This window comes from Scyliorhinus torazame, chromosome 3 (genome assembly GCF_047496885.1).
Source record: "Scyliorhinus torazame isolate Kashiwa2021f chromosome 3, sScyTor2.1, whole genome shotgun sequence".
Lineage (NCBI taxonomy): Eukaryota > Metazoa > Chordata > Chondrichthyes > Carcharhiniformes > Scyliorhinidae > Scyliorhinus > Scyliorhinus torazame.
The window spans coordinates 92,663,768-92,688,591 of record NC_092709.1 but is presented as its reverse complement, the minus strand read 5'-3'; the positions used below and the strand labels follow the sequence as shown (position 1 = coordinate 92,688,591).

General features: G+C 50.9%; 1 protein-coding gene across 1 annotated transcript in view; it reads left to right on the top strand.

Moving 5' to 3' along the window:
• Positions 1–24,824, top strand: part of LOC140409387 (von Willebrand factor A domain-containing protein 2-like) — a 78,061-nt gene that overhangs the window by 9,905 nt on the left and 43,332 nt on the right. Inside the window, exons 2-3 of the mRNA XM_072497836.1 lie at positions 6,690–6,753; positions 11,978–12,052. Coding sequence (XP_072353937.1) covers positions 6,690–6,753; positions 11,978–12,052 — 139 coding nt within the window. The remainder of the gene's footprint in view (positions 1–6,689; positions 6,754–11,977; positions 12,053–24,824) is intronic.

Sequence of the window (24,824 nt, the reverse complement as noted above, 5' to 3'; positions counted from 1 at the left end):
CATATTTTGTACTCTTCTTCAGCTGGTGCGACGGAGAATTTTATAAATACCTTTCAGCACCACAGGTCACCAATAGGCTCATGCCAGCAACTAACAGAAGGATGCATTGTCCATGGGGTTTTGTCGTGGGGGAGGGAAATGCCGGAGAGGAATTTCTTAGGCCGGGGGGAGGTGGAATGCCAGTGAGGATTTTCAGTTTGAACCTTTTTTTCTATAGAATCATTGAACCACATTGGAGCACATTCCACAGGTGCCCTGCCTAAGTGGTCCCTTGTTCTATAAATCCAGGAAAATAAGCACAATAGATCATTCTTGAAGAACATCACGGGCGGGATTCTCCATGAATCGGCGCGATGGCCTGAACCTGGCACCAAAAACGGCGCGAATCATTCTGGCGTCGGGTCCCCCGAAACGTCGCGCATTCTCCGGCCCCGAATTGGCTAGTAGCGGCTTGACGCCATTCCAGACGGTGTCACCCGTCATGGACGCGCGCGCCATCAGTGACGCCGCGCGGCGTCACTGCACAAAAGATGCCCCCCCGGAGACCCGGCAAGATGGCCGCCCGCCGCGCAGCGCCAAGTGAGACCCCTCGCACTGCTTGCCACCTTTCCCCCTTCCCCCATCCCCCCTTCCTCCATATCCCCAGTTCCCCATATCCCCTTCCCTCATTTCCCCCCATATCCCCCTTCCCCCATATCCCCGTTCCCCCACATCACCCTTCCCCATATCCCCCCTCCCTCCTATCCCCCCTATCCCCATTCCCCCCTATCCTCCTTCCCCCATATCCCCCTTCCCCCATATCCCCCTTCCCCCATATCCCCTTCCCCACATCACCCTTCCCCATATCCCCCATATCCCCCTCCCTCAATCACCCTTCCCCATATCCCCCCTATCCCCATTCCCCATATCCTCCTTCCCCCATATCCCCCTTCCCCCATATCCCCTTCCCCATATCCCCCCTCCCTCATATCCTCCATATCCCCCCTTCCCCCATATCCCCCTTCCCCCATATCCCCCCTTCCCCCATATCCCCCCTTCCCCCATATCCCCCCTTCCCCCATATCCCCCCCTTCCCCCATATCCCCCCCTTCCCCCATATCCCCCCCTTCCCCCATATCCCCCCTTCCCCCATATCCCCCCCTTCCCCCATATCCCCCCCTTCCCCCATATCCCCCCCTTCCCCCATATCCCCCTTCCACCATATCCCCCCTTCCCCCATATCCCTCCCTTCCCCTATATCCCCACCACCATATCCCCCCTTCCCCCATATACCCCCTTCCCCCATATACCCCCTTCCCCCATATCCGCCCTTCCCCCATATCCCCCCATATTCCCCATTCCCCGTATCCCCCTTCCCCATATCCCCACTGTAGCGCACAAACACTCCCGAGAGACGAATAGAGGTGAAGTCGATGAGGCTTTATTAAGCGTGACTTGTTCCCCGCAGTTCAGTAACAGACTGGCCTGCGGGGGAGAACTCCTGGTTCTTATACTCCGCCTTCAGGGCGGAGCTAGAGGTCCACACATCACGGCTTCACAGTCCCACATGACCCCTAATGCATACTACCACATTCACCACTTGTTAAAAATGAACCCGGCGGGGTGGTGCTTCGCATGGTGGTAGAGGTTTACAAGGCTGGTCCTGGGAGGAAAAACTTTTGCATGTCATCACAGTATGTACAGGGTATTTTTTTGTTTTGTACTATTTACAGTATTCGTAAGAGGGAAAAAGGTTAAAAAATTCTCGTTAAAGTCCACAACATTCTAGTGTTACACCGATGCCACAAGTCGGTCGGGCGGTCTGGTCGTCCTTGTCGATCGCCTCAGCCCTGGTGGTGGTGGTGCTTGTTCCAGTGTTGTCGCCTCCGGGAGCTTTACGGTTTCTGCTTCAGCTTCACTTCTGGTCGGACCTGGGAGGAGGCGTTTGGTTAGTAGTGGTACACAGTAGCGACCGGATGGAGTGGAGGGCGTCCGGGAGGACCTCCTGCCACCGTGAAACTGGGAGATCCCTGGACCGTAGGACGGTCTTCCAGACCGTGCCGTTCTCCCTCTCTACTTGCCCGTTCCCCCGGGGGTTGTAGCTGGTCGTCCTGCTCGAGGCTATACCCTTGCTGAGCAGGAACTGGCGCAGCTCGTCACTCATGAAGGAGGACCCCCTGTCGCTATGGACGTATGCGGGGCAACCGAACAGTGTGAATATGGTGTTAAGGGTTTTAATGACTGTGGCCGCTGTCATGTCAGAGAAGGGGATGGCGAAGGGGAAACGGGAGTACTCGTCCACCACGTTCAGGAAGTATGTGTTGCGGTCGGTGGAGGGGAGGGGCCCTTTGAAATCCAGACTGAGGCGTTCAAAGGGACGGGAAGCCTTGATCAGGTGCGCTCTATCTGGCCTGAAAAAGTGCGGTTTGCACTCTGCGCAGATGTGGCAGTTCCTGGTGACTGTACGGACCTCCTCCACAGAGTAGGGGAGGTTGCGGGACTTTATAAAATGGTAGAACCGAGTGACCCCCGGGTGGCAGAGGTCCTCGTGGAGGGCTTGGAGACGGTCTATTTGTGTGTTGGCACATGTGCCGCGGGATAGGGCATCGGACGGCTCGTTCAGCTTTCCGGGACGGTACAAGATCTCGTAGTTGAAGGTGGAGAGCTCGATCCTCCACCTTAAGATCTTGTCATTTTTAATTTTGCCCCGCTGTGCATTATCGAACATGAAAGCTACCGACCGTTGGTCAGTGAGGAGAGTGAATCTCCTGCCGGCCAGGTAATGCCTCCAATGTCGCACAGCTTCCACTATGGCTTGGGCTTCCTTTTCCACTGAGGAGTGGCGGATTTCTGAGGCGTGGAGGGTTCGGGAGAAGAAGGCCACGGGTCTGCCCGCTTGGTTAAGGGTGGCCGCTAGAGCTACATCGGAGGCGTCGCTCTCGACCTGGAAGGGGAGGGACTCGTCGATGGCGCGCATCGTGGCCTTTGCGATATCCGCTTTGATGCGGCTGAAGGCCTGGCAAGCCTCTGTCGACAGAGGGAAGGTCGTGGTCTGTATTAGGGGGCGGGCCTTGTCTGCGTACTGGGGGACCCACTGGGCGTAGTATGAAAAGAACCCCAGGCAGCGTTTCAGGGCTTTTGAGCAGTGAGGGAGGGGAAATTCCATGAGGGGGCGCATACGTTCGAGGTCGGGACCTATTATCCCATTGCGCACTACATATCCCAAAATGGCTCGCCGGTTTGTGCTAAAAACGCACTTGTCCTCGTTGTATGTGAGGTTCAAGGCTTTAGCGGTCTGGAGGAATTTTTGGAGGTTGGCGTCGTGGTCCTGCTGATCGTGGCCGCAGCTGGTTACATTGTCGAGATACGGGAACGTGACCTGCAACCCGTGTTGATCAACCATTCGGTCCATCTCTCGTTGGAAGACCGAGACCCCGTTTGTGACGCCAAATGGGACCCTTAGGAAGTGGTATAATCGCCCGTCTGCCTCAAAGGCTGTGTACTTACAGTCACTTGGGCGGATGGGGAGCTGATGGTAGGCGGACTTGAGGTCCACGGTGGAGAAGACCTTATATTGGGCAATCCGATTGACCATGTCGGATATGCGGGGGAGAGGGTACGCATCTAGCTGTGTGTACCTGTTGATGGTCTGGCTATAGTCTATGACCATCCTTTGCTTCTCCCCTGTCTTTACTACTACCACCTGTGCTCTCCAGGGACTATTGCTGGCCTGGATTATGCCTTCCTTTAGCAACCGCTGGACTTCAGACCGAATGAATGTCCGGTCCTGGGCGCTGTACCGTCTGCTCCTAGTGGCGACGGGTTTGCAATCCGGGGTGAGGTTTGCAAACAAGGATAGGGGCTCAACCTTGAGGGTTGCGAGGCCGCAGATAGTGAGTGGGGGTATTGGGCCGCCGAATTTGAAAGTTAGGCTCTGCAGATTGCACTGGAAGTCTAATCCCAGTAATGTGGGCGCGAAGAGTTGGGGAAGGACGTAGAGCCTGTAGTTTTTAAACTCCCTCCCTTGCACCGTTAGGGTCACTATGCAGTAGCCTTTGATCTGTACGGAGTGGGAGCCTGCAGCTAGGGAAATCTTTTGCGCACTGGGATGGATGGTCAGAAAACAGCGTCTTACCGTGTCGGGGTGGATGAAGCTTTCTGTGCTCCCGGAGTCGACCAGGCATGGTGTCTCGTGCCCGTTGATCAGCACCGTTGTTGTCGTCATCTGGAGCGTCCGGGGCCGTGCTTGGTCCAGCGTCATTGAGGCCAGACGTGGTCGTAGTGCTTCAGCGTCTTCCTCGAACCCCGTTGAGGCGTCGATGCTGGGGTCCATTGTTGCCGTCCAAGATGGCGGCGGGGGTGAACAAAATGGCCGCCCCCATGCATCGCACATGGCTGGGGGGTCACAAGATGGCGGCGGGGTGGACAAAATGGCCGCCCCCATGCGTCGCACAGGGCTGGGGGTTCCCAAGATGGCGGCGCCCCTCCTCCCCTCGTGGTGGTCGGGACCCAAAATGGCGGCGCCTGCGGGTCGCACATGGGGCACTGGGGGGGTTGGGGAGCGTTTGAAACGCGCAGGACTCCTTGTTCTCCGGGGACAGCGGTGGCCGGGACCCAAAATGGCTGCGCCTGCGGGACGTACATAGGGCGCTGGGGGGGTTGGGGAGCGTTAGAAACGCGCAGGACTCCTTCTTCTCCTGGGACAGCGGCGACCTCCCGGGACCGGCACGCAGCCGCGAAATGGCCCTTTTTCCCGCAGCTCTTGCAAATCGCTGCGCGGGCCGGGCAGCGCTGCCGGGGGTGTTTCGCCTGGCCGCAGAAATAGCAGCGGGCCCCCCCGGGACGACTTGGAGTCTGAACCGCGCAAGCCTGTGGGGTGGGGGTGGGGGGGGGGTTTGTCGCGACGGGGGTCCACGAAGCCCAAGGGGCTGCCGCGTGGTCGGGGCCGTACGCCCGGGCGTTTTGTGGGGTTACTGGGGTATGGGGATAGGGTGGAGGTGTTGACCTTGGGTAGGGTGCTCTTTCCAAGAGCCGGTGCAGACTCGATGGGCCGAATGGCCTCCTTCTGCACCGTAAATTCTATGATATGATTCTATGAAGTCATACCATTTCAAACATGTCACTTCCAGCCCACACTATCCGCGGTCCAATGGGAAGCTTGAATAAGGGGTGCACATTGTGAAACAGTTCATCTGGTAGGTCGTGGATTCTGCTTCTGACATCTACCTCACGCTACTTGCGTACAGGGTGACCCCACTGTCCATTGGCATGTCGCCGGCTCAACTCCTGATGAACAGGGACCTGCGGACGACACTTCCAGCCATACACTTGCCCAACCTGGACCACCTCCTGAAACCAGCAAAAGCAGGGCTATGGTGCTGATGCCACTGATTTGCCCGTGTTATCCCCGGCAGACACTGTCAGGATCAAGATACCGAATGCTGGTTGGTTTGCTCCAGCTGCCATTGTTCGACAGGCTGCTCCCCGCTCGTATGTTGTACGTATGATGGTTCTGTTGTGCGACGAAACAGACGGGACCTGCGCAAAGTTGCCTGCCCGCAACCACTTTCTTCTCCGTTTCCGTCCATTATTTTGCCACCTCCTGATACCTCGAACTACGAGGCCACCAGACAGGTTTCCATCCCACCTGTCAAGGCGCTGTCGTCCCCACCACCACCTCTCCGGCGGTCGACCAGGATCAGACGCAAGCCCCAGAGACTGGACTTATGAACACTTGTTTTGTTTGCTCTGTGCTCTTTTCTCACATTAGACAGCTGTCTTCACATGTAAATACATTCACATATGCCACCGCTTGTAAATATGTTAATATATGCCAGCACATGTAAGTATGTTCCCATAAGCCAACAAAACATGAGAAAAACAGGGGAGATGTCATGATATGCAGACATGCAGATAATGATATACAGACAGCATAGACAGGCAGCTAATGAACACAGAGAACAGGACATGACCAATGAGCAGGCAGGACACTCAGGGGTGGTATCTCACTCTCAAAGGCATGAGGCACTCACACTCCGTCTCTTTCCACTGATGAACATCTACAGAGTGAGTCAGGGTGTATTTACAGTATCACACCTCCAGCATGTGGCTAAGAGCTAGTCTGGTTCAGTCAGACAGAGTAACCACACTTAGGTTAGCAGAGAGTCGAACTCATAGAGAACTGTGCTAACTGTGCTATTGGTTCAATAAATCAGATTGAACTAACTTCAAGGTCTGGAGTATCTTTTGGTTAAAGCTGCATCCAGTTGCAGCCTGTGTTATCCCAGAGTACATAACACGACACCCGGCATGCACCCTCCCCAACCGCCCCCCTCTCCTCCCCGGCACGCACCCTCTCCATCACTCACCCTTCCCAGCCCCTCCCTCTCCTCCCCGGCATGCACCCTCTCCATCACGCACCCTTTCCATCACGCACCTTCTCCATCACGCACCCTCTCCAACCCCACCTCCCCTCCCCTCCCACAGCCCCTCCCCACTGCCCCTCCCCCTCCCCTCCCACAGCCCCTCCCCACTGCCCCTCCCCCTCCCCTCAGCCTCTCCCTCCCCCCGTAGCCCCTCCCTCCCCCCCAGCTCCTGTTACATTGTTACATGTTACATTTAGGACTGAATAGCTGAATTATTTTACAACAAAAGTTAATTAGGTCACTTTGTCATATTTGTAAGATTTCCTATTTGCTTTTTATCTTTAGATGAATCTAGAGATGGGATCCTTCAGCGGAAGATCGTACTATGCCCTTTTCCTTATGATTTTGGGTGAGAACTGTTTCTTAAACTCTCTTTACCTGAAGTGAAAGCTTGGAGAGTATTTGCTTTTAGAGGAGTAGATACAGGGGTCAATTGTCCAAGTTTCTACCTGTGGCAAGCAATCTCACATCCGCAAGTGAGTTTCAAGCCAATTATAGACACTGAGCTCCCTCTGGTAAGAACATCAAAATCTACTTTCTAATATCACTAAAATCTCACAATGTAAACAATGTCTTTTATGCTGCATATCTATTGCTTCATTGTGGCATGTGCGCTCTGAAATGAAGGATGGCAGTGCTACTGAAGGAAATAATTAATTATTTTGTACTGTGTGAGAGCATTAAATACTCCTTGAGGATGAAAAGTGAGATACAGAAGAGATTTCCTATATTGGAACATAGCATTTACAGTGCAGAAGGAGGCCATTTGGCCCATCGAGTCTGCACCGACCCTTGGAAAGACCACCCCACTTAAGCCCACACTTTCACCCTATCATAGTAACCCCTCCTAACCTTTTTGGACACTAAGGGCAATTTATCATGGCCAATCCACCTAACCTGCAAATATTTGGACTGTGGGAGGAAACTGGAGCACCCGGAGGAAACCCACGCACACACGGGGAGGACGTGCAGACTCCGCACAGAAGTGACCCAGCGGGGAATCGAACCTAGGACCCTGGAGCTGTGAAGCCACAGTGCTAACCACTGTGCTACCATGCTGCCCACGGTATCTTCGTAGTATGCCATAGTTCTGGAGAGCTCTTCATATTTCAACATTCTGACTCATCCATGCTGCCAGTTATATTATTAGTACAAATAATATTGAAGCTTTTATATTCCGTGCTTGAATCCACTTGGAACCAGACTAAGAGGTCCCAGATTCATTTTATTTTGCATTATCAACAGAAGGGTTATTAGCCTAATTATCTATGAAGCCAAATCCTGAAGATGAAAATTCAGTGCTCTAATACTCCAAACCGAAATTCAAAGTAGCTTTCTATTACAGGAGACTTTAAGTGATATTAGAATAGAGCCATTTCTTAAAACAGCGCTGAAACAACAGGAATGAGTGATAGATAACATAATTTCTTTTTAAAAAATATATATTTTATTCAAATTTTTTCCAGTCAAACAAAACAATACAAAGGTTTACCTTTTTACAACAATAAAACAATATATATAACAGTGACCGTTTTAACAAATAAATAAATAATATATAAACTAAATGGCAACTGCCATAACAAAAATAATAACTCTCCAGAGATAAAATCAAACAATCCAATATACATAACCAAGTACAAATATCTATACAAAAACACCCCTGAGGACCCCCCCGAGCCCTCCCCCCCCCCCCCCCCCCCTCCCTGGGTTGCTGCTGTTGCCTTCCCATTTCCTTTATCGTTCTGCGAGGTAGTTAATGAACGGTTGCCACCGCCTGGTGAACCCTTGAGCCGAACCCGTTAGTGCGAACTTTATCCGTTCTAGTTTTATAAACCCTGCCATGTCATTTATCCAGGTCTCCACGCCCGGGGGTTTGGCTTCCTTCCACATAAGCAACATCCTTCGCCGGGCTACTAGGGACACAAAGGCCAAGACATCAGCCTCTTTCGCCTCCTGCACTCCTGGCTCTTCTGCAACCCCAAATATAGCCTGGCTCGACCCGGACCCCCACCACCTTCGAAAGCACCTTTGCCACCCCCACCCAGAACCCCTGCAGTGCCGGGCATGACCAAAACATGTGGGTGTGGTTTGCTGGGCTTCTCGAGCATCTCCCACACCTATCCTCCACCCCGAAAAATTTACTGAGCCTTGCTCCGGTCATATGCGCCCTGTGCAAAACCTTGAATTGTATCAGGCTTAGCCTGGCGCATGAGGACGACGAGTTTACCCTATGTAGGGCATCAGCCCACAGCCCCTCCTCAATCTCTTCTCCCAGCTCTTCTTCCCATTTCCCCTTCAGCTCATCCACCATGATCTCCCCCTCGTCCCTCATTTCCCTGTATATATCCGACACCCTACCATCCCCCACCCATGTCCCTGAGATCACTCTGTCTTGAATCTCCTGCGTCGGGAGCTGCGGGAATTCCCTCACCTGCTGCCTCGCAAATGCCCTCAGTTGCATGTACCGAAATGCATTCCCTTGGGGCAACCCATATTTTTCCGTCAGCGCTTCCAGACTCGCAAACGTCCCGCCTACGAACAGATCTCTCAGTTGCACAACCCCAGCTCTCTGCCATGCTCCAAATCCCCCATCCATTCTCCCTGGGACAAACCTATGGTTATTTCTTATCGGGGACCGCACCGAGGCTCCCGTCCTTCCCCTATGTCGTCTCCACTGCCCCCAAATTTTCAGTGTTGCCACCACCACTGGACTTGTGGTGTATTTCTTCGGGGAGAACGGCAACGGCGCCGTCACCAGTGCTTGTAAGCTAGTTCCTTTGCAGGACGCCATCTCCAATCACTTCCACGCCGCTCCCTCCCCTTCTCCCATCCACTTACACACCATTGAGATATTGGCGGCCCAGTAGTATTCACTTAGGCTCGGTAGTGCCAGCCCCCCCCTATCCCTGCTACGCTGCAAGAACCCCCTCCTCACTCTCGGAGTCTTCCCGGCCCACACAAAACTCATGACACTTTTCTCAATTTTCTTGAAAAAAGCCTTCGTGACCATCACCGGAAGGCACTGAAACACAAAAAGGAATCTCGGGAGGACTACCATTTTGACCGCCTGCACCCTACCCACCAGTGACAGGGGCACCATGTCCCATCTCTTAAAATCCTCCTCCATCTGTTCCACCAATCTTGTTAAATTAAGCCTATGTAAGGTTCCCCAACTCCTGGCTATCTGAATCCCTAAGTACCTGAAATCTCTTATTACCTTCCTCAGCGGTAAATCATCTATTCCCCTGCTCTGCTCCCCCGGATGCACCACAAACAACTCACTCTTCCCCATATTCAATTTGTACCCCGAAAATTCCCCAAACTCCCTGAGTGTCTGCATTATCTCAGGCATCCCCTCTACTGGGTCCGCAACATACAGCAATAAATCATCTGCATACAAAGATACCCGGTGTTCTTCTCCTCCCCTGAGTACTCCCCTCCACTTCCTGGAGCCCCTCAGTGCTATGGCCAGGGGCTCAATCGCCAATGCAAACAGTAATGGAGACAGGCGACACCCCTGCCTCGTCCCTCTATGAAGACGGAAGTAGTCAGGCCTCTGCCTGTTCGTGATCACACTCGCCAGCGGGGCCCTGTACAGCAGCTGTACCCATCCAATAAACCCTTCTCCAAAACCAAATCTCCTCAGCACCTCCCACAGATAATCCCACTCCACTCTGTCGAATGCTTTCTCGGCGTCCATCGCCACCACTATCTCCGCCTCCCCCTCTGGTGGGGGCATCATCATTACCCCTAGCAACCTCCGTATGTTCGTCTTCAGCTGTCTCCCCTTAACGAACCCAGTTTGATCCTCGTGGACCACCCCCGGGACACAGTCCTCTATCCTCGTCGCCATCACCTTGGCCAGGAGCTTAGCATCTACATTTAAAAGGGAAATGGGCCTGTAGGACCCACACTGCAGCGGGTCTTTATCCTTCTTCAAAAGGAGCGATATCGTCGCATCCGACATAGTCGGGGGCAACTGCCCCCTTTCCCTGGCCTCATTAAAGGTTCTCGTCAAAAGCGGGGCCAGTAGGTCCATATATTTCCTATAAAATTCCACCGGGAATCCGTCCGGTCCCGGGGCCTTCCCCGCTTGCATGCTCCCAATCCCTTTTACCACCTCCTCCATCTCAATCTGTGCTCTCAGTCCTGCCCTCTCCTGCTCTTCCACCTTCGGGAATTCCAGCTGACCCAGGAAACACCTCATTCCCTCCTTCCCTTCCGGGGGCTGAGCCTTATATAACCTTTCATAGAATGCCTTGAACACCCCGTTCACTCTCTCCGCTCCCCATTCCATCTTTCCCTCCTCATCTCTCACCCCACCTATCTCCCTCGCTGCTCCCCTCTTCCTCAATTGGTGGGCCAGTAGCCGACTCGCCTTCTCTCCATACTCATACTGTACACCCTGTGCCCTCCTCCACTGTGCCTCTGCCTTACCCGTGGTCAGCAGGTCAAACTTCACATGTAACCGTTGTCTTTCCCTGTACAGTCCCTCCTCCGGTGCCTCTGCATATTGCCTGTCCACCCTCAAAAGTTCTTTCATCAATCGCTCCCTTTCTTTACCCTCTTGCTTCCCTTTATGTGCCCTTATGGATATCAGTTCCCCTCTGACCATATGCGCCTTCGGGAAGACCCAGGACTCTTAAATTCTTCCTCCTTGAGTTATTCTCCAGCGCTTCCAACCTCTCCACACACCTTTTATGCTGTGCCTCGTGCGTTTCTGCCTTCACCACCAAGCCCTGTATTTCATCTTCGTTTTCAGCAGTCTTTGCCTTCACGACCCGAAACTCCAGCTCTTGGGTCCTCTGCTCCTCTTTTAGTCCTTCAATCGCCTGCAATATCGGGGCCAACAGCTCCTTCTTCAACTCCTTCTTCAGCTCTTCCACACAGCGCCGCAGGAACTCTTGCTGCTCCGGGCCCCATAGCAAATGGCCACCTTCCGACGCCATCTTGCTTTGAGCTTCCCTTCCTTGCCGCTGCTCCAGAGGATCCTCCGCAATCCGGCCGCTATCCTCTCTCTTTTCCATGCGTGTCCGGGCGGATTCCCTTCTGGTTTACCGCACAGTGTTTTTGCCGTTTAAATTGCCGTTGGGGCTCCTATTAAGAGCCCAAAAGTCCGTTCCAACGGGAGTTGCCGAAACGTGCGACTCAGCTGGTCATTGCCGCACCCGGAAGTCCAGATAACATAATTGCAATCAGCAAAGTTCATAAGTCATTGTTTGTCATGCCCATAATCAACTCCCCTTTATATATTTTTAGGTTGACATTAAACCCATTCAAAAACCAATTACCATTGGCCTAAAAGTAGTGAATGAAATAAAACATCTGAAGCACTGATGTGTGAACACTGCTAGTCAGAGATGCTAGTCAAATGTGCATGGCCAAGAGGAACACAGTAATGGGAAATTGCTATGATCTGAGGCCAGGGTCATGCTCTGTTTAAGGAAGGACTAGTAGAAAATATGAGTGTATAGACAATGGAGCAGTTTACATTGACTGATGAAATAATATTTGGAACATTGATTTTAAAGTAACGACTTACTTATTTATTATTCATTTATTTATTTGAGCAGCCTCCCAAGGCAGTGGCTTGCTACAGCTCATGGCTGACCAAGAAACAATTGTGAAGATTTTGTCTTCAGGAAGATGTAAGTTGAGTTTATCACACAAGCATACAAACCGAGATTAGTGACACCCTGAAGCCAAATATGTAAGTTACCTGAAAAATATACCTGATTATCATCTATTTACTAATTCAGTGTTACGAACGTTCTCATGACGTGAAACTGTGTCTACATGGTTGGCCAATGATCATAGAATTTACAGTGCAGAAGGAGGCCATTTGGTCCAACGAGTCTGCACCAGGCCTTGGAAAGAACATCCTACTTAAGCCCATGCCTCCACCCTATCCACGTAACCCAGTAACCCCCTTAACAATTTGGACACTAAGGGGCAATTTATCATTGCCAATCCACCTAACCTGCACGTCTTGGGACTGTGGGAGGAAACCGGAGCACCTGGAGGAAATCCATGCAGAAGCGGGAGAAAGTGCAAACGTCACACAGTCACCCAAGGCCAAATTGAACCCGTGTCCCTGGCGCTGTGAGGCAGCAGTGCTAATCACTGTGCCACCGCGCCACCTCTGATGGACACCAGTACGATTCAAGAGAACATTGTAATACAGTGCAGTGCAAAGAAAAAAAATACCCTGGGTGGTACTGTGGCACAGTGGTTAACAAAGCTGCCTCACGGCGCTGAGGACCCGGGTTCGATCCCGGTCCCGGGTCACTGTCCGTGTGGAGTTTGCACATTCTCCCCGTGCCAGCGTGGGTTTCACCCCCACAACCCAAAGATGTGCAGGTTAGATGGATTGGCCACGCTAAATTGACCCTTAATTGAAAAAAATCGGGTACTATAAATGTATTTGTTTTAAAAGGAAGGAAATACCCCAAATCAGCATCAAGCACTCTGAGGCCAGGTGAATCATTGGCCAGATACATTTGAAAACTCTTTTTATCTTGCCCCAAGCCTTAAACCTATTTCTGACAGCAGTACACCTCTGTCCGCGGCACTTTTCCTGATCGCCTTTCACAATTCAGAGGAGACCCTGGAGACAGTTATAGAAAGCTTTGTTTAGTCCCCATCCGGAGGGCTGTACTCAATCCTGGATACCACACAAACAGGTAGGATATACTAACCTTGAAGGGAGTGCAGCACAGATACATCAGAATGATACTGAGAATATAAGGGTTCCATAGCAATGTCTGGATGTGAAGGCTAAGCAGAGGCAGATTTACAGTTTGTGAGGCCCCCCCCCCCTCAACCTCATGCTCCTCCTGACCCCACCAACCCTCACCCCACAGAACACAAAGGTGGAAGCCATAAAAATACTCTAATTGATCACTACTTTTTAACTTGTAGAAGCACGCCCGTATGAATAATTTCTGAGTTGAAATCCAAGTTTCACCCTTGTCAGAATAACAGGAAAGATGGTCAATATTGCGACGTGAGTTTTGAGGCAATCAAACATGGAACTTGCTGGTGAGCAATGAGATGGAATGGTTGCCTACAAACTATCACATACAAGTCTGTACCAATCAACTGGTGATCTCGGAGCACAGAGCTCATCATTATCGATGCATTTTGTACACCTAGAATCATAGAAGAATCATAGAAGTTTACAGCATGGAAACAGGCCCTTCAGCCCAACCAGTCCATGCCGCCCAGTTTTTACCATTAAGCTAGTCCCAGTTGCCCGCACTTGGCCCATAACCCTCTATACCCATCTTACCCATGTAACTATCTAAATGCTTTTAAAAAGACACAATTGTACCCACCTCTACTACTACCTCTGGCAGCACATTCCAGACACTCACTACCCTCTGAGTGAAGAAATTGCCCCTCTGGGCCCTTTTGAATCTCTCCCCTCTCACCTTAAACCTATGCCCTCTAGTTCTAGACTCCCCTACCTTTGGAAAAGATGTTGACTATCTACCATATCTATGCCCCTCATTATTTTATAGACCTCTATAAGATCACCCCTAAGCCTCCTGCGCTCCAGGGAAAAAAGTCCCAGTCTATCCAGCCTCTCCTTATAACTCAAACCATCAAGTCCCGGCAACATCCTAGTAAATCTTTTCTGCACTCTTTCTAGTTTAATAATATCCTTTCTATAATAGGGTGACCAGAACTGCACACAGTATTCCAAGTGTGGCCGTACCAATGTCTTGTACAACTTCAACAAGACGTCCCAACTCCTGTATTCAATGTTCTGACCAATGAAACCAAGCATGCCGAATGCCTTCTTCACCACCCTGTCCACCTGCGACTCCACCTTCAAGGAGCTATGAACCTGTACTCCTAGATCTCTTTGTTCTATAACTCTCCCCAACGCCATACCATTAACTGAGTAGGTCCTGGCCTGATTCGATCTGCCAAAATGCATCACCTCACATTTATCTAAATTAAACTCCATCTGCCATTCGTCGGCCCACTGGCCTAATTGATCAAGATCCCGTTGCAATCCTAGATAACCTTCTTCACTATCTACTGTGCCACCAATCTTGGTGTCATCTGCAAACTTGCTAACCATGCCTCCTAAATTCTCATCCAAATCATTAATATAAATCACAAATAACAGTGGACCCAGCACCGATCCCTGAGGCACACCACTGGTCACAGGCCTCCAGTTTGAAAAACAACCCTCTACAACCACCCTCTGTCTTCTGTCGTCCAGCCAATTTTGAATCCAATTGGCAACCTCACCCTGGATCCTGTGAGCTTTAACCTTCTGCAACAACCTACCATGCGGTACCTTGTCAAAGGCTTTGCTAAAGTCCATGTAGACAACGTCTACTGCACTGCCCTCATCTACCTTCTTGGTCACCCCCTCAAAAAACTCAATCAAATTTGTGAGACATGATTTTCCACGCACAAAGCCATGCTGACTGCCCCGAATCAGTCCTTGCCTCTCTAAATGCTTGTAGATCCTGTCTCTCAGAATACCTTCTAGCAACTTACCTACTACAGACGTTAGGCTCACCGGTCTGTAGTTCCCAGGCTTTTCCCTGCTGCCCTTCTTAAACAAGGGCACAACATTCGCTACTCTCCAATCTTCAGGCACCTCACCTGTGGCTGCCGATGATTCAAATATCTCTGTTAGGGGACCCGCAATTTCCTCCCTAGCCTCCCACAACATCCTGGGATACATTTCATCAGGTCCCGGGGATTTATCTACCTTGATGCGCTTTAAGACTTCCAGCACCTCCTCCTCTGTAATATGCACACTTCTCAAGACATCACTATTTATTTCCCTTAGTTTCCTAACATCCATGTCTTTCTCCACTGTGAATACCGATGAGAAATATTCATTCAGGATCTCACCCAACTCTTGTGGCTCTGCACATAGATGTCCTTGTTGATCCTTAATAGGCCCTACTCTGTCCCTAGTTACTCTTTTTCCCTTTATGTATCTGTAGAAGCTCTTTGGATTCTCCTTTGCATTATTTGCCAAAGCAATTTCATGTCCCCTTTTTGCCCTCCTGATTTCCCTCTTAACTCTATTTCGACAATCTCTATACTCTTTAAGGGATCCACTTGATCCCACTTGTTTATGTACGTCATATGCCTCCTTCTTCTTTTTGACCAGAGTCTCAATATCTCGAGTCATCCAGGGTTCCCTACTTCTACCAGCCGTGCCCTTCACTCTAAAGGGAATGTGCTTACCCTGAACCCTGGTTAACACATTTTTAAAAGCCTCCCATTTACCATCCGTCTCTTTGCCTGCCAACAGTCTCCCCCAATCTACCTCTGAAAGTTCCTGTCTGATACCATCAAAATTGGCCTTGCCCCAATTAAGAATTTTAACTCTTGGGCCAGACCTATCATTCTCCATAGCTATCTTAAAACTATGGAGTTATGGTCACTTGTCCCAAAGTGATCCCTCACTAACACTTCTGTCACTTGCCCTTCCTTATTTCCCAAGACGAGGTCAAGTTTTGCCCCCTCGCTAGTCGGTCCATCCACATACTGAATGAGAAATTCCTCCTGAATACACTCAACAAATTTCCCTCCATCCAAGCCCCTAATGCTATGGCTGTCCCAGTCAATGTTGGGAAAGTTAAAGTCCCCTACTATTACCACCCTATTTTTCTTGCAGCTATCTGTAATCTCCTGACATATTTGCTCCTCAATTTCCCGCTGACTATTTGGGGGCCTGTAGTACAGTCCTATCAATGTGATCTCTCCCTTCTTATTTTTCAGTTCCACCCATATAGACTCAGTGGGCGAACCCTCGGATATATCCCCTCTAAGTACTGCCGTGATGTTCTCCCTAATCAAAAACGCCACTCCCCCTCCTCTCTTACCTCCTGTTCTATCCTTTCTATAGCATTTGTACCCCGGAACATTGAGCTGCCAGTCCTGCCCCTCCCTTAGCCATGTTTCAGTCATAGCTATAATATCCCAGTCCCATGTGCCCATCCATGCCCTGAGTTCATCCGCTTTGCCCGTCAGGCCCCTTGCATTGAAATAAATGCAGTTTAATGTAGACTTTCCTTGCTCTCTGCCCTGCTTTCTCTGGTCATGCTTTACACACTCTCCCTTCCTGCCTTTTGTTTCCGTCCCCACTGATTTCCTACATCGGTTCCCATCCCCCTGCCACATTAGTTTAAACCCTCCCCAACTGCACTAGCAAACACACCCCCGAGAACATTGGTTCCGGTCCCACTCAGATGCAGACCGTCCGATTTGTACAGGTCCCAACTCCCCCAGAACCGGTCCCAATGTCCCAGGAATTTGAAACTCTCCCTCTTGCACCATCTCTCAAGCCACGTATTCATCCTAGCTATCCTGTCATTCCTACTCTGACTATCACGTGGCACTGGTAGCAATCCTGAGATTACTACCTTTGAGGTCCTACTTTTTAGTTTAACTCCTAACTCCCTAAATTCAGCTTGTAGGACCTCATCCCTTTTTTTTCATATATCTTTGGTGCCTATATGCACCACGACAGCTGGCTGTTCACCCTCTCCCTCCAGAATGCCCTGCAGCCGCTCCGAGACATCCTTGACCCTTGCACCAGGGAGGCAACATACCAACCTGGATTCTCGTTTGCGGCCGCAGAAACGCCTGTCTATTCCCCTTACAATTGAATCCCCTATCACTATAGCTCTGCCACTCTTTTTCCCGCCCTTCTGTGCAGCAGAGCCAGCCACGGTGCCATGAACCTGGCTGCTGCCACCTTCCCCTGGTGAGCCATCTCCCCCAACAGTTTCCAAAACGGTAAATCTGTTTTGGAGGGAGATGACCGCAGGGGATCCCTGCACTGCCTTCCTACTCTTCCTCTGTCTGTTGGTCACCCATTCCCTATCTGCCTCAGTCATTTTAATCTGTGGTGTGACCAACTCACTGAATGTGCTATCCACAACTTCCTCAGCATCGCGGATGCTCCAAAGTGAGTCCATCCGCAGCTCCAGAGCCGTCAAGCGGTCTAACAGGAGCTGCAGTTGGACACACTTCTTGCAGATGAAGGAGTCAGGGACACCAGAAGGGTCCCTGAATTGCCACATCTCACAAGAGGAGCATGACACGGGTCTGAGCTCTCCTGCCATGACTTAAACCTGAAGTTAAATTTGAACTACACTACACAGCTAAGAGAAAGTCAAAGAGAGAAAAGATTTAAAAATCACTTACCAGTCACAAGCCAATCACTTACCTGCTGGCTGTGATGTAATTGCTCCCGAGACTCCCTCACAGGTCTGCTTCTGTGCACCTCCTTGAGATGAGCACCAAATTCCCTTAACCAGTTAATTAATTTACTTAATCAATTGGTGTTTTTTTTGGAGGGGGGGAAACTCAACCCCAAACACCAAAAAACACAGCCCTCACTCACCTCTTACCCGAACTCAGCCTTACCCAAACTCAGATACACTCTGTTTGCTTCCAGCACTCTGTTTCTAAAGGCACTTCAGCCACACCTTTTGTATCCTTCCTGATTTACAGTCAGCCAATAGGCCTGCTCCCGGAACTGCACTGCCGAAACTAACAGCTGACCTGCAAGGTAAGGAAGTTTTTAAACAGTACTTACCTCTCCCAGCACCACTTGCTCCCTGTAGCCGCTCCCGAAACTGCACTGCCGAAACTAACTCCTCCTCAGAGAGACCTATACTTTTTATTAATGTTAGTGCCCCTGCTTCCACCGAGATATATTTATTTTGAACTTCCATGACAAAACCTTTAACTGAGCCTAACAATTGTGCAGCATTCAATAAAGTTGTATCAACATTTTGCAGCGTATTAATTCTTTGAAGTAAATGGTTTCCCAAAAGAGTTAAAACTGCAATATCCTACTTTTCAAACTTCTCTGCAAAGGATTTTGCTTCAGCTTTTGATACAGCTATGTCTAATAAGGTTTCCTTTATATCAGCAATGTTTATTTTGAAAGCCAAAACAGCATCTGCACAAGCGGACAACCTGGTGTCACAAATTCTTTTGACTGTCACATGTTTTCCATTTGCCTGCGCCGAGCTCGATTGCAACATATTCCACCGGTGCATGGAAAACAAAACAAAGGCATACATGTTTTGTTCAAAGTCAAAAAAATGTACAATCTCTTCACAGGATTCAGCTGCAGCACTGCAGATTAATTTCAAGAAGTGACTGGAACATACGATGAATAATGCACAGGGGCTTGCATTGTTGAGACCTGCCATATTTGCAGCATTATCGAAGATCTGTCAACAATCATTTTTGATGTTCAAATCTAAATGTTCAATAATTTCCAAACAGATGTTTCCAGACATTCAGAAGTGTGGGACTATAGCTGGACAAAACAAACACAAAATCGCTCTACACCTTCATCATCGCTGGTCACATCTTGAAATTAATGTTAATTGGTCCACATGACTCACATCTGGGGCGAGATTCTCCGACCCCCCCGCCGGGTCGGAGAATCGCCGGGGGCTGGCGTGAATCCCGCCCCCGCCGGTTTCCGAAGTCTCCGGCACCGGAGATTCGGCGGGGGTGGGAATCGCGCCGCGCCGGTTGGGGGGCCCCCCCCCGCACGATTCTCCGGCCCAGATGGGCCGATGTCCCGCCACTAAAATGCCTGTCCCGCCGGCGTAAATTAAACCACCTACCTTACCGGCGGGACAAGGCGACGCGGGCAGTCTCCGGGGTCCTGAGGGGGGCACGGGGCGATCTGGCCCCGGGGGGTGCCCCCACGGTGGCCTGGCCCGCGATCGGGGCCCACCTATCCGCGGGCGGGCCTGTGCCATGGGGGCACTCTTTCCCTTCCGCTTCCGCCACGGTCTCCACCATGGCGGAGGCAGAAGAGACTCCCTCCACTGCGCATGCGTGGGAAGTTGTCAGCGGCCGCTGACGCTCCCGCGCATGCGCCGCCGGGAGATGTCATTTCCGCGCCAGCTGGCGGGGCACCAAAGGCCTTTTCCGCCAGCTGGCGGGGCGGAAATTCGTCCAGCGCCGACCTAGCCCCTTAATGTTAGGGCTCGGCCCCCAAAGATGCGGAGCATTCCGCACCTTTAGGGCGGCGCGATGCCCGACTGATTTGCGCCGTTTTGGGCGCCAGTCGGCGGACATCGCGCCGTTTCCGGACAATTTCGCCCCAGGTGTTGAATCAACTTTCTGGAATAGTATTTGGCATCTTCGACTTCATTCGTGAATTGGTTTCTGAGCCGCTCTGTCTAGTGATGAAGTCATCGTAGGTTTGGTGTGTTAAAAGGTTGGTCTTCTCTCAGCCACAATATGGACAACTTTTCAAATGCTCTTTGAGAAGCCCATCAAATTCACTGTAGAATTCATGTCCTCTTAGAGGTAGTCCCAAAGAAGACAGCAGTTTGACCATGGCAACAACACGTCGCAGCACTTTCCTCCAATAAGAGCACTCCTTTTCAAACTGAGCCAATAGTGCAGAATCAATTCTTTTAGATAATTTACATCTTTGAATGAACCCACACGTAACTTTAATATGAGTTTTGGACGTTTCATGATCAGCAATATCTCTGCACACTGGGCTAAATCGCTGGCTTTTTAAGCAGACCAAGCAGGCCAGCAGCATGGTTCGATTCCCGTACCAGCCTCCCCGAACAGCCGCCAGAATGTGGTGACTAGGGGCTTTTCACAGTAACTTCATTGAAGCCTACTTGTGACAATAAGCGATTTTCATTTCATTTCATTTCTTCCAACATTTCTCAGGTTGGGGTACCCATTGACAAATGATTGTTTCCCTTTACGCGGGTCAGGGAATCATTTGCAAACATATCAGTTGACTGCCTTAGAAGCTTTTGAAAAAATCAACCAATTTCTAATTTCCGTCATCCCAATTTCTCTTCACCCTCAGAAAATGGGACTTCTGAAGACTTCTAACCTGATTTTGGTTTCCAGCCTCAAACTCTTTTCTCAAATTTTCCATGTTACCAATGTTTTCTGTTTTATTTAGTATGAAATATTCCATCATACAGAAGTAAAAAAACACTATTCTTAGAATTCCCCCAACACCAAAAAGGGCCAATTCGACATTCTAAATGCTGAACAGGGATTCTCACTCCCTGACTCCAATGCAGATTTAGGTGGATGCTATTCGGGTCAATCGATATTTTCAAGTTATTTCCCGGTATAACCCGTATCTTCATAGAAGATTGCATCTACTTACCACTTAGTAGCATTGATCCTGGGTCCCGCGTTGCTTAGTAAGTAAAGTAAACTTTGTAATAACCACTGTTTCAGGTAAAAACTTTAAGTTATTTTATTATTATATTTTTTCTTTTAAAAGATGAAATCACAGTTTTTACAGAAGGGTTAAAAGATCTTTTCTTTGGATCCTCCTGGTCAGTTGTTGGACCTTCAGGCCTGCCTTGACAATCTTTCTTCTTTAGCTTTTGGTTTTCTCTTGATGGATTCGCTGTTCCGCTCAGTTTCTGTGTTCTATCCTTCCCATGACCTAGGGCAGCTATGAGAGCTGACTCTGCTGGCTGTTACCGATTTAGCGTTTATATTTCCTTTCTAGCAGTTATTAAGTTCATATGACATTATCGTAAAGTAACTTTGTTTTCCTCTTGATTGTTCAAGGTACCTTTAACCTTAATTACTTCTAACACGACTATATATTCATGTTGAGCGTGACTTCAGCTCATCGAACTCTGATTACATTTTTTCCTTGTAATATTCAAAAGTGCTTTGATCCCAGAAGGGTGTTATATCTGGGTCGAGATTCTCCGACCACCCGCCGGGTCGGAGAATCGGCGGGGGCTGGCGTGAATCCCGCCCCCGCCGGTTGCCGAAGTATCCGGCACCGGAGATTCGGCGGGGGCGGGAATCGCGCCGCGCCGGTTGGCGGGCCCCCCCCCGCTCGATTCTCCGGCCCGGACGGGCCGAAGTCCCACCGATAAATTGCCTGTCCCGCCGGCGTAAATTGAACCACCTACCTTACCGGCGGGACAAGGCGGCGTGGGCGGGCCCCGGGGTCCTGGGGGGGGGGCGCGGGGCGATCTGGCCCCGGGGGGTGCCCCCACGGTGGCCTGGCCCGCGATCAGGGCCCACCGATCCGTGGGCGTGCCTGTGCCGTGGGGGGGCACTCTTTCCCTTCCGCCTCCGCCACGGTCTCCACCATGGCAGAGGCGGAAGAGACTCCCTCCACTGCGCATGCGTGGGAAATTGTCAGCGGCCGCTGACGCTCCCGCACATGAGCCGCCCGGAGATGTCATTTCCGCACCAGCTGGCGGGGCAACACAGGCCTTTTCCGCCAGCTGGCGGGGCGGAAATTCCGCACCTTTGGGGCGGCGCGATGCCCGTCTAATTTGTGCCGTTTTGGGCGCCAGTCGGCGGGCATCGTGCCGTTTCCGGAGAATTTCGCCCCAGGTTCCTGTCATTTCTAAAGTTGCTTTATTACCAAATAGTGCCCTTTGTTGTGTTGGGTGTTCTGATGCACAAATGATCCAACACGGCTGTAGATGGTACAACTCTCTTTTATTGTCTAATCAACGGTAACAACTAACTACTGGCTTGGGTACGTGCTTCACCAGCTAATCTGTGAACCAAGCCCTATCACTATCTTAGTGAGGCATTCAGCACATGGTCTATGTCTGAGTGGCGCGCTGTGAGCTCTGTGCTCTGAGCTATCTCCTGGTAGAATGAGCGGGAACTGTGGCGTTCCCTGTTTTATAGTGCGTGTGCTCTCACTGGTGATTGGCTGTGATGTTGTGTGTGTGTTGGTTGGTCCAACTGCCTGTCCATCAGTGTGTGTGTGATTGCACCATGATATGCTGATGTGGATATCATGACATCCCCCCCTTTCACAAGGATATGTGCTTACATGCGAATAAATAGAAATGTGTACTGAGTGCATCTGAGTATGTGTGTGCAATATTTACAACATGTACATGAGGCTAAACTATATACATAGGAAGGTGTCAGGTGCAACAGAACAACGAGATTGTACCAATAACAAAACAAATGCAATCAGCAAACGACGAGAGAAAACTCTGGAACAATGAACGACAAGAAAAAAACCCCAAAAGAAACTCGTTAACAGTACTGTAAAACAATTCAGTGAGGCCAATGCGCTAACAGGCTCATAAGTCAAATCTCTCAGGTGGGCGACAAATTCGGGTTGACCGCCTCAAGGGTGGGTCAGGATCCACCGGCTGAGGAATGGATCTGGCCACGGTCGAGAGAGGAAGAGGCAGAGTGGCAGGAAGCTCAACAAAGTCGACATCAGGGACAACAGGAGGTTGTGGCACCGGTGCATGATCCTGTAGCGTACGCGGAACCAGATGAAGGGCCCGCCGATTACGGCGGCGAATGGAGCCATCAGGCATACGAACCAGGAATGAGCGGGGAGCCACGTGGCGGAGAACCTCGGCGGTTGCCGACCAGCCACCCTCCGGTAGGTGTATGCGCAGGTTGTCTCCAGGCGCCAGGGCAGGAAGATCAGTCGCCCAAGTGTCATGTGCCACCTTCTGCTGAGCACGCTGTTGTTGCATCCTTCGCAATACTGGAGCATGGTCGAGGTCAGGAACATGAGTGGACGGCACAGTGGTCCTGAGGGTGCGACCCATCAACAGCTGGGCTGGCGAGAGGCCCGTGGACAGTGGGGCCGAGCGATAGGCCAGCAGAGCTAAACAGAAGTCAGATCCGGCATCAGCAGCCTTTCAGAGGAGCCGCTTCACAATGTGGACGCCCTTTTCCGCCTTGCCATTCGACTGAGGATGCAAGGGACTGGACGTCATGTGTGTGAAGTTGTATAAAGTGGCAAAGGAAGACTATTCTTGACTCGTAAAGCAAGGCCCGTTGTCAGACATGACGGTGAGCGGAATTCCATGGCGAGCAAAGGTTTCTTTGCATGCCCGGATGACAGCTGTTGACGTTGTGTCGTGCAGGCGTATGACCTCTGGATAACTTGAGAAGTAGTCAATAAGAATAATGTAGTCCCTGCCGAGCGCATGAAAGAGGTCTACGCCCACCTTCGACCAGGGGGACGTGATCAACTCATGGGGCTGAAGGGTCTCAGGGGGTTGGGCCGGCTGAAACCTCTGGCAGGTGGGGCAGTTGAGCACCATGTTGGCGATGTTGTCGCTGATGCCCGGCCAGTACACAGCCTCTCGGGCCCTCCGCCTGCAATTTTCAACTCCGAGATGGCCTTCGTGCAGCTGTTCGAGGACAAGCCGGTGCATGCTGTGTGGGATCACGATCCGGTCCAACTTCAAGAGGACACCATCAATGACGGCCAAGTCGTCCCGGACGTTTTAAAATTGTGGGTACTACCCCTTGAGCCACCCTTCCGTCATGTGGCGCATCACACGTTATAGAAGGGGGTCAGCCGCAGTCTCACGGCGAATGTGGGCCAGACGTGCATCAGTGGCCGGCAGATTGGCCGATGTGAAGGCTACCTGTGCGTCGACCTGACAAACGAACCCCTCCGGGTTGGACGGTGTGTTGACCACCCTGGACAGAGCATCTGTGATGATGAGATCCTTCCCCGGGGTGTAGACAAGTTGGAAGTCGTACCTCCGGAGCTTGAGCAGAATGCGCTGGAGGCAAGGGGTCATGTCATTGAGGTCCTTCTGAATGATGCCGACTGGGGGGGCGATGGTCGGTCTCCACAGTGAACTGCCGAAGACCATATAGATAGTCCTGGAACTTGTCGATGCCAGTCAACAGGCCAGGCACTCCTTCTCGAGCTGCGCATAGCGCTGTTCTGTGGGGGTCATGGCCCGCGACGCATAGGCGACCAGGGCCCATGATGAGGTGTCGTCCCGTTGCAGGAGTACCGCCCCAATGCCAGACAGGCTGGCGTCAGTTGAGATCTTTGTTTCCCGTGTGGTATCGAGAAATGCCAGTACCGGGGCAGTGGTGAGCTTGACCTTGAGCTCCTCCCATTCACTCTGGTGTGCGGGTAGCCACTCGAATTCCGTTGTCTTTTTGACCAGGTGGCGAAGAGCAGTCGTGTGCGAAGCAAGGTTAGGAATGAACTGCTTCACTGACACTGATACCCTGCTCAAATAACTTGCCCAGGAAAGGTCTTTTAAAACCACTTTGCTGGTCTGTACTGTACAGAATAAGACAAGCGCATGAGGAGAATAGTGGATGGAGATGCCAATCACGTTTGGATGAGGCAATATTGCTGTGTTTGGATTACAGATTGTCAGTGAGAGTGGAATTGCTGTTGATACCAAGCCAACAATGTAAATGCATCAGCGGTAAAACTCAATCAGCTGGGGTTATGTTGTATTCCATGTGCCTGACACTTGCATACAATATCCCAAGTACAAAGTGATGGAATATTATTTGCATACATGAGGCAGTCAAGGGAAACCCCTATGGCGTTGAACACATGTTTAGAGGAATTCTTGTTCAATCCATCATTGAAAAGTTTTTGTCAAACCCTTTCCTGATGACCCAACT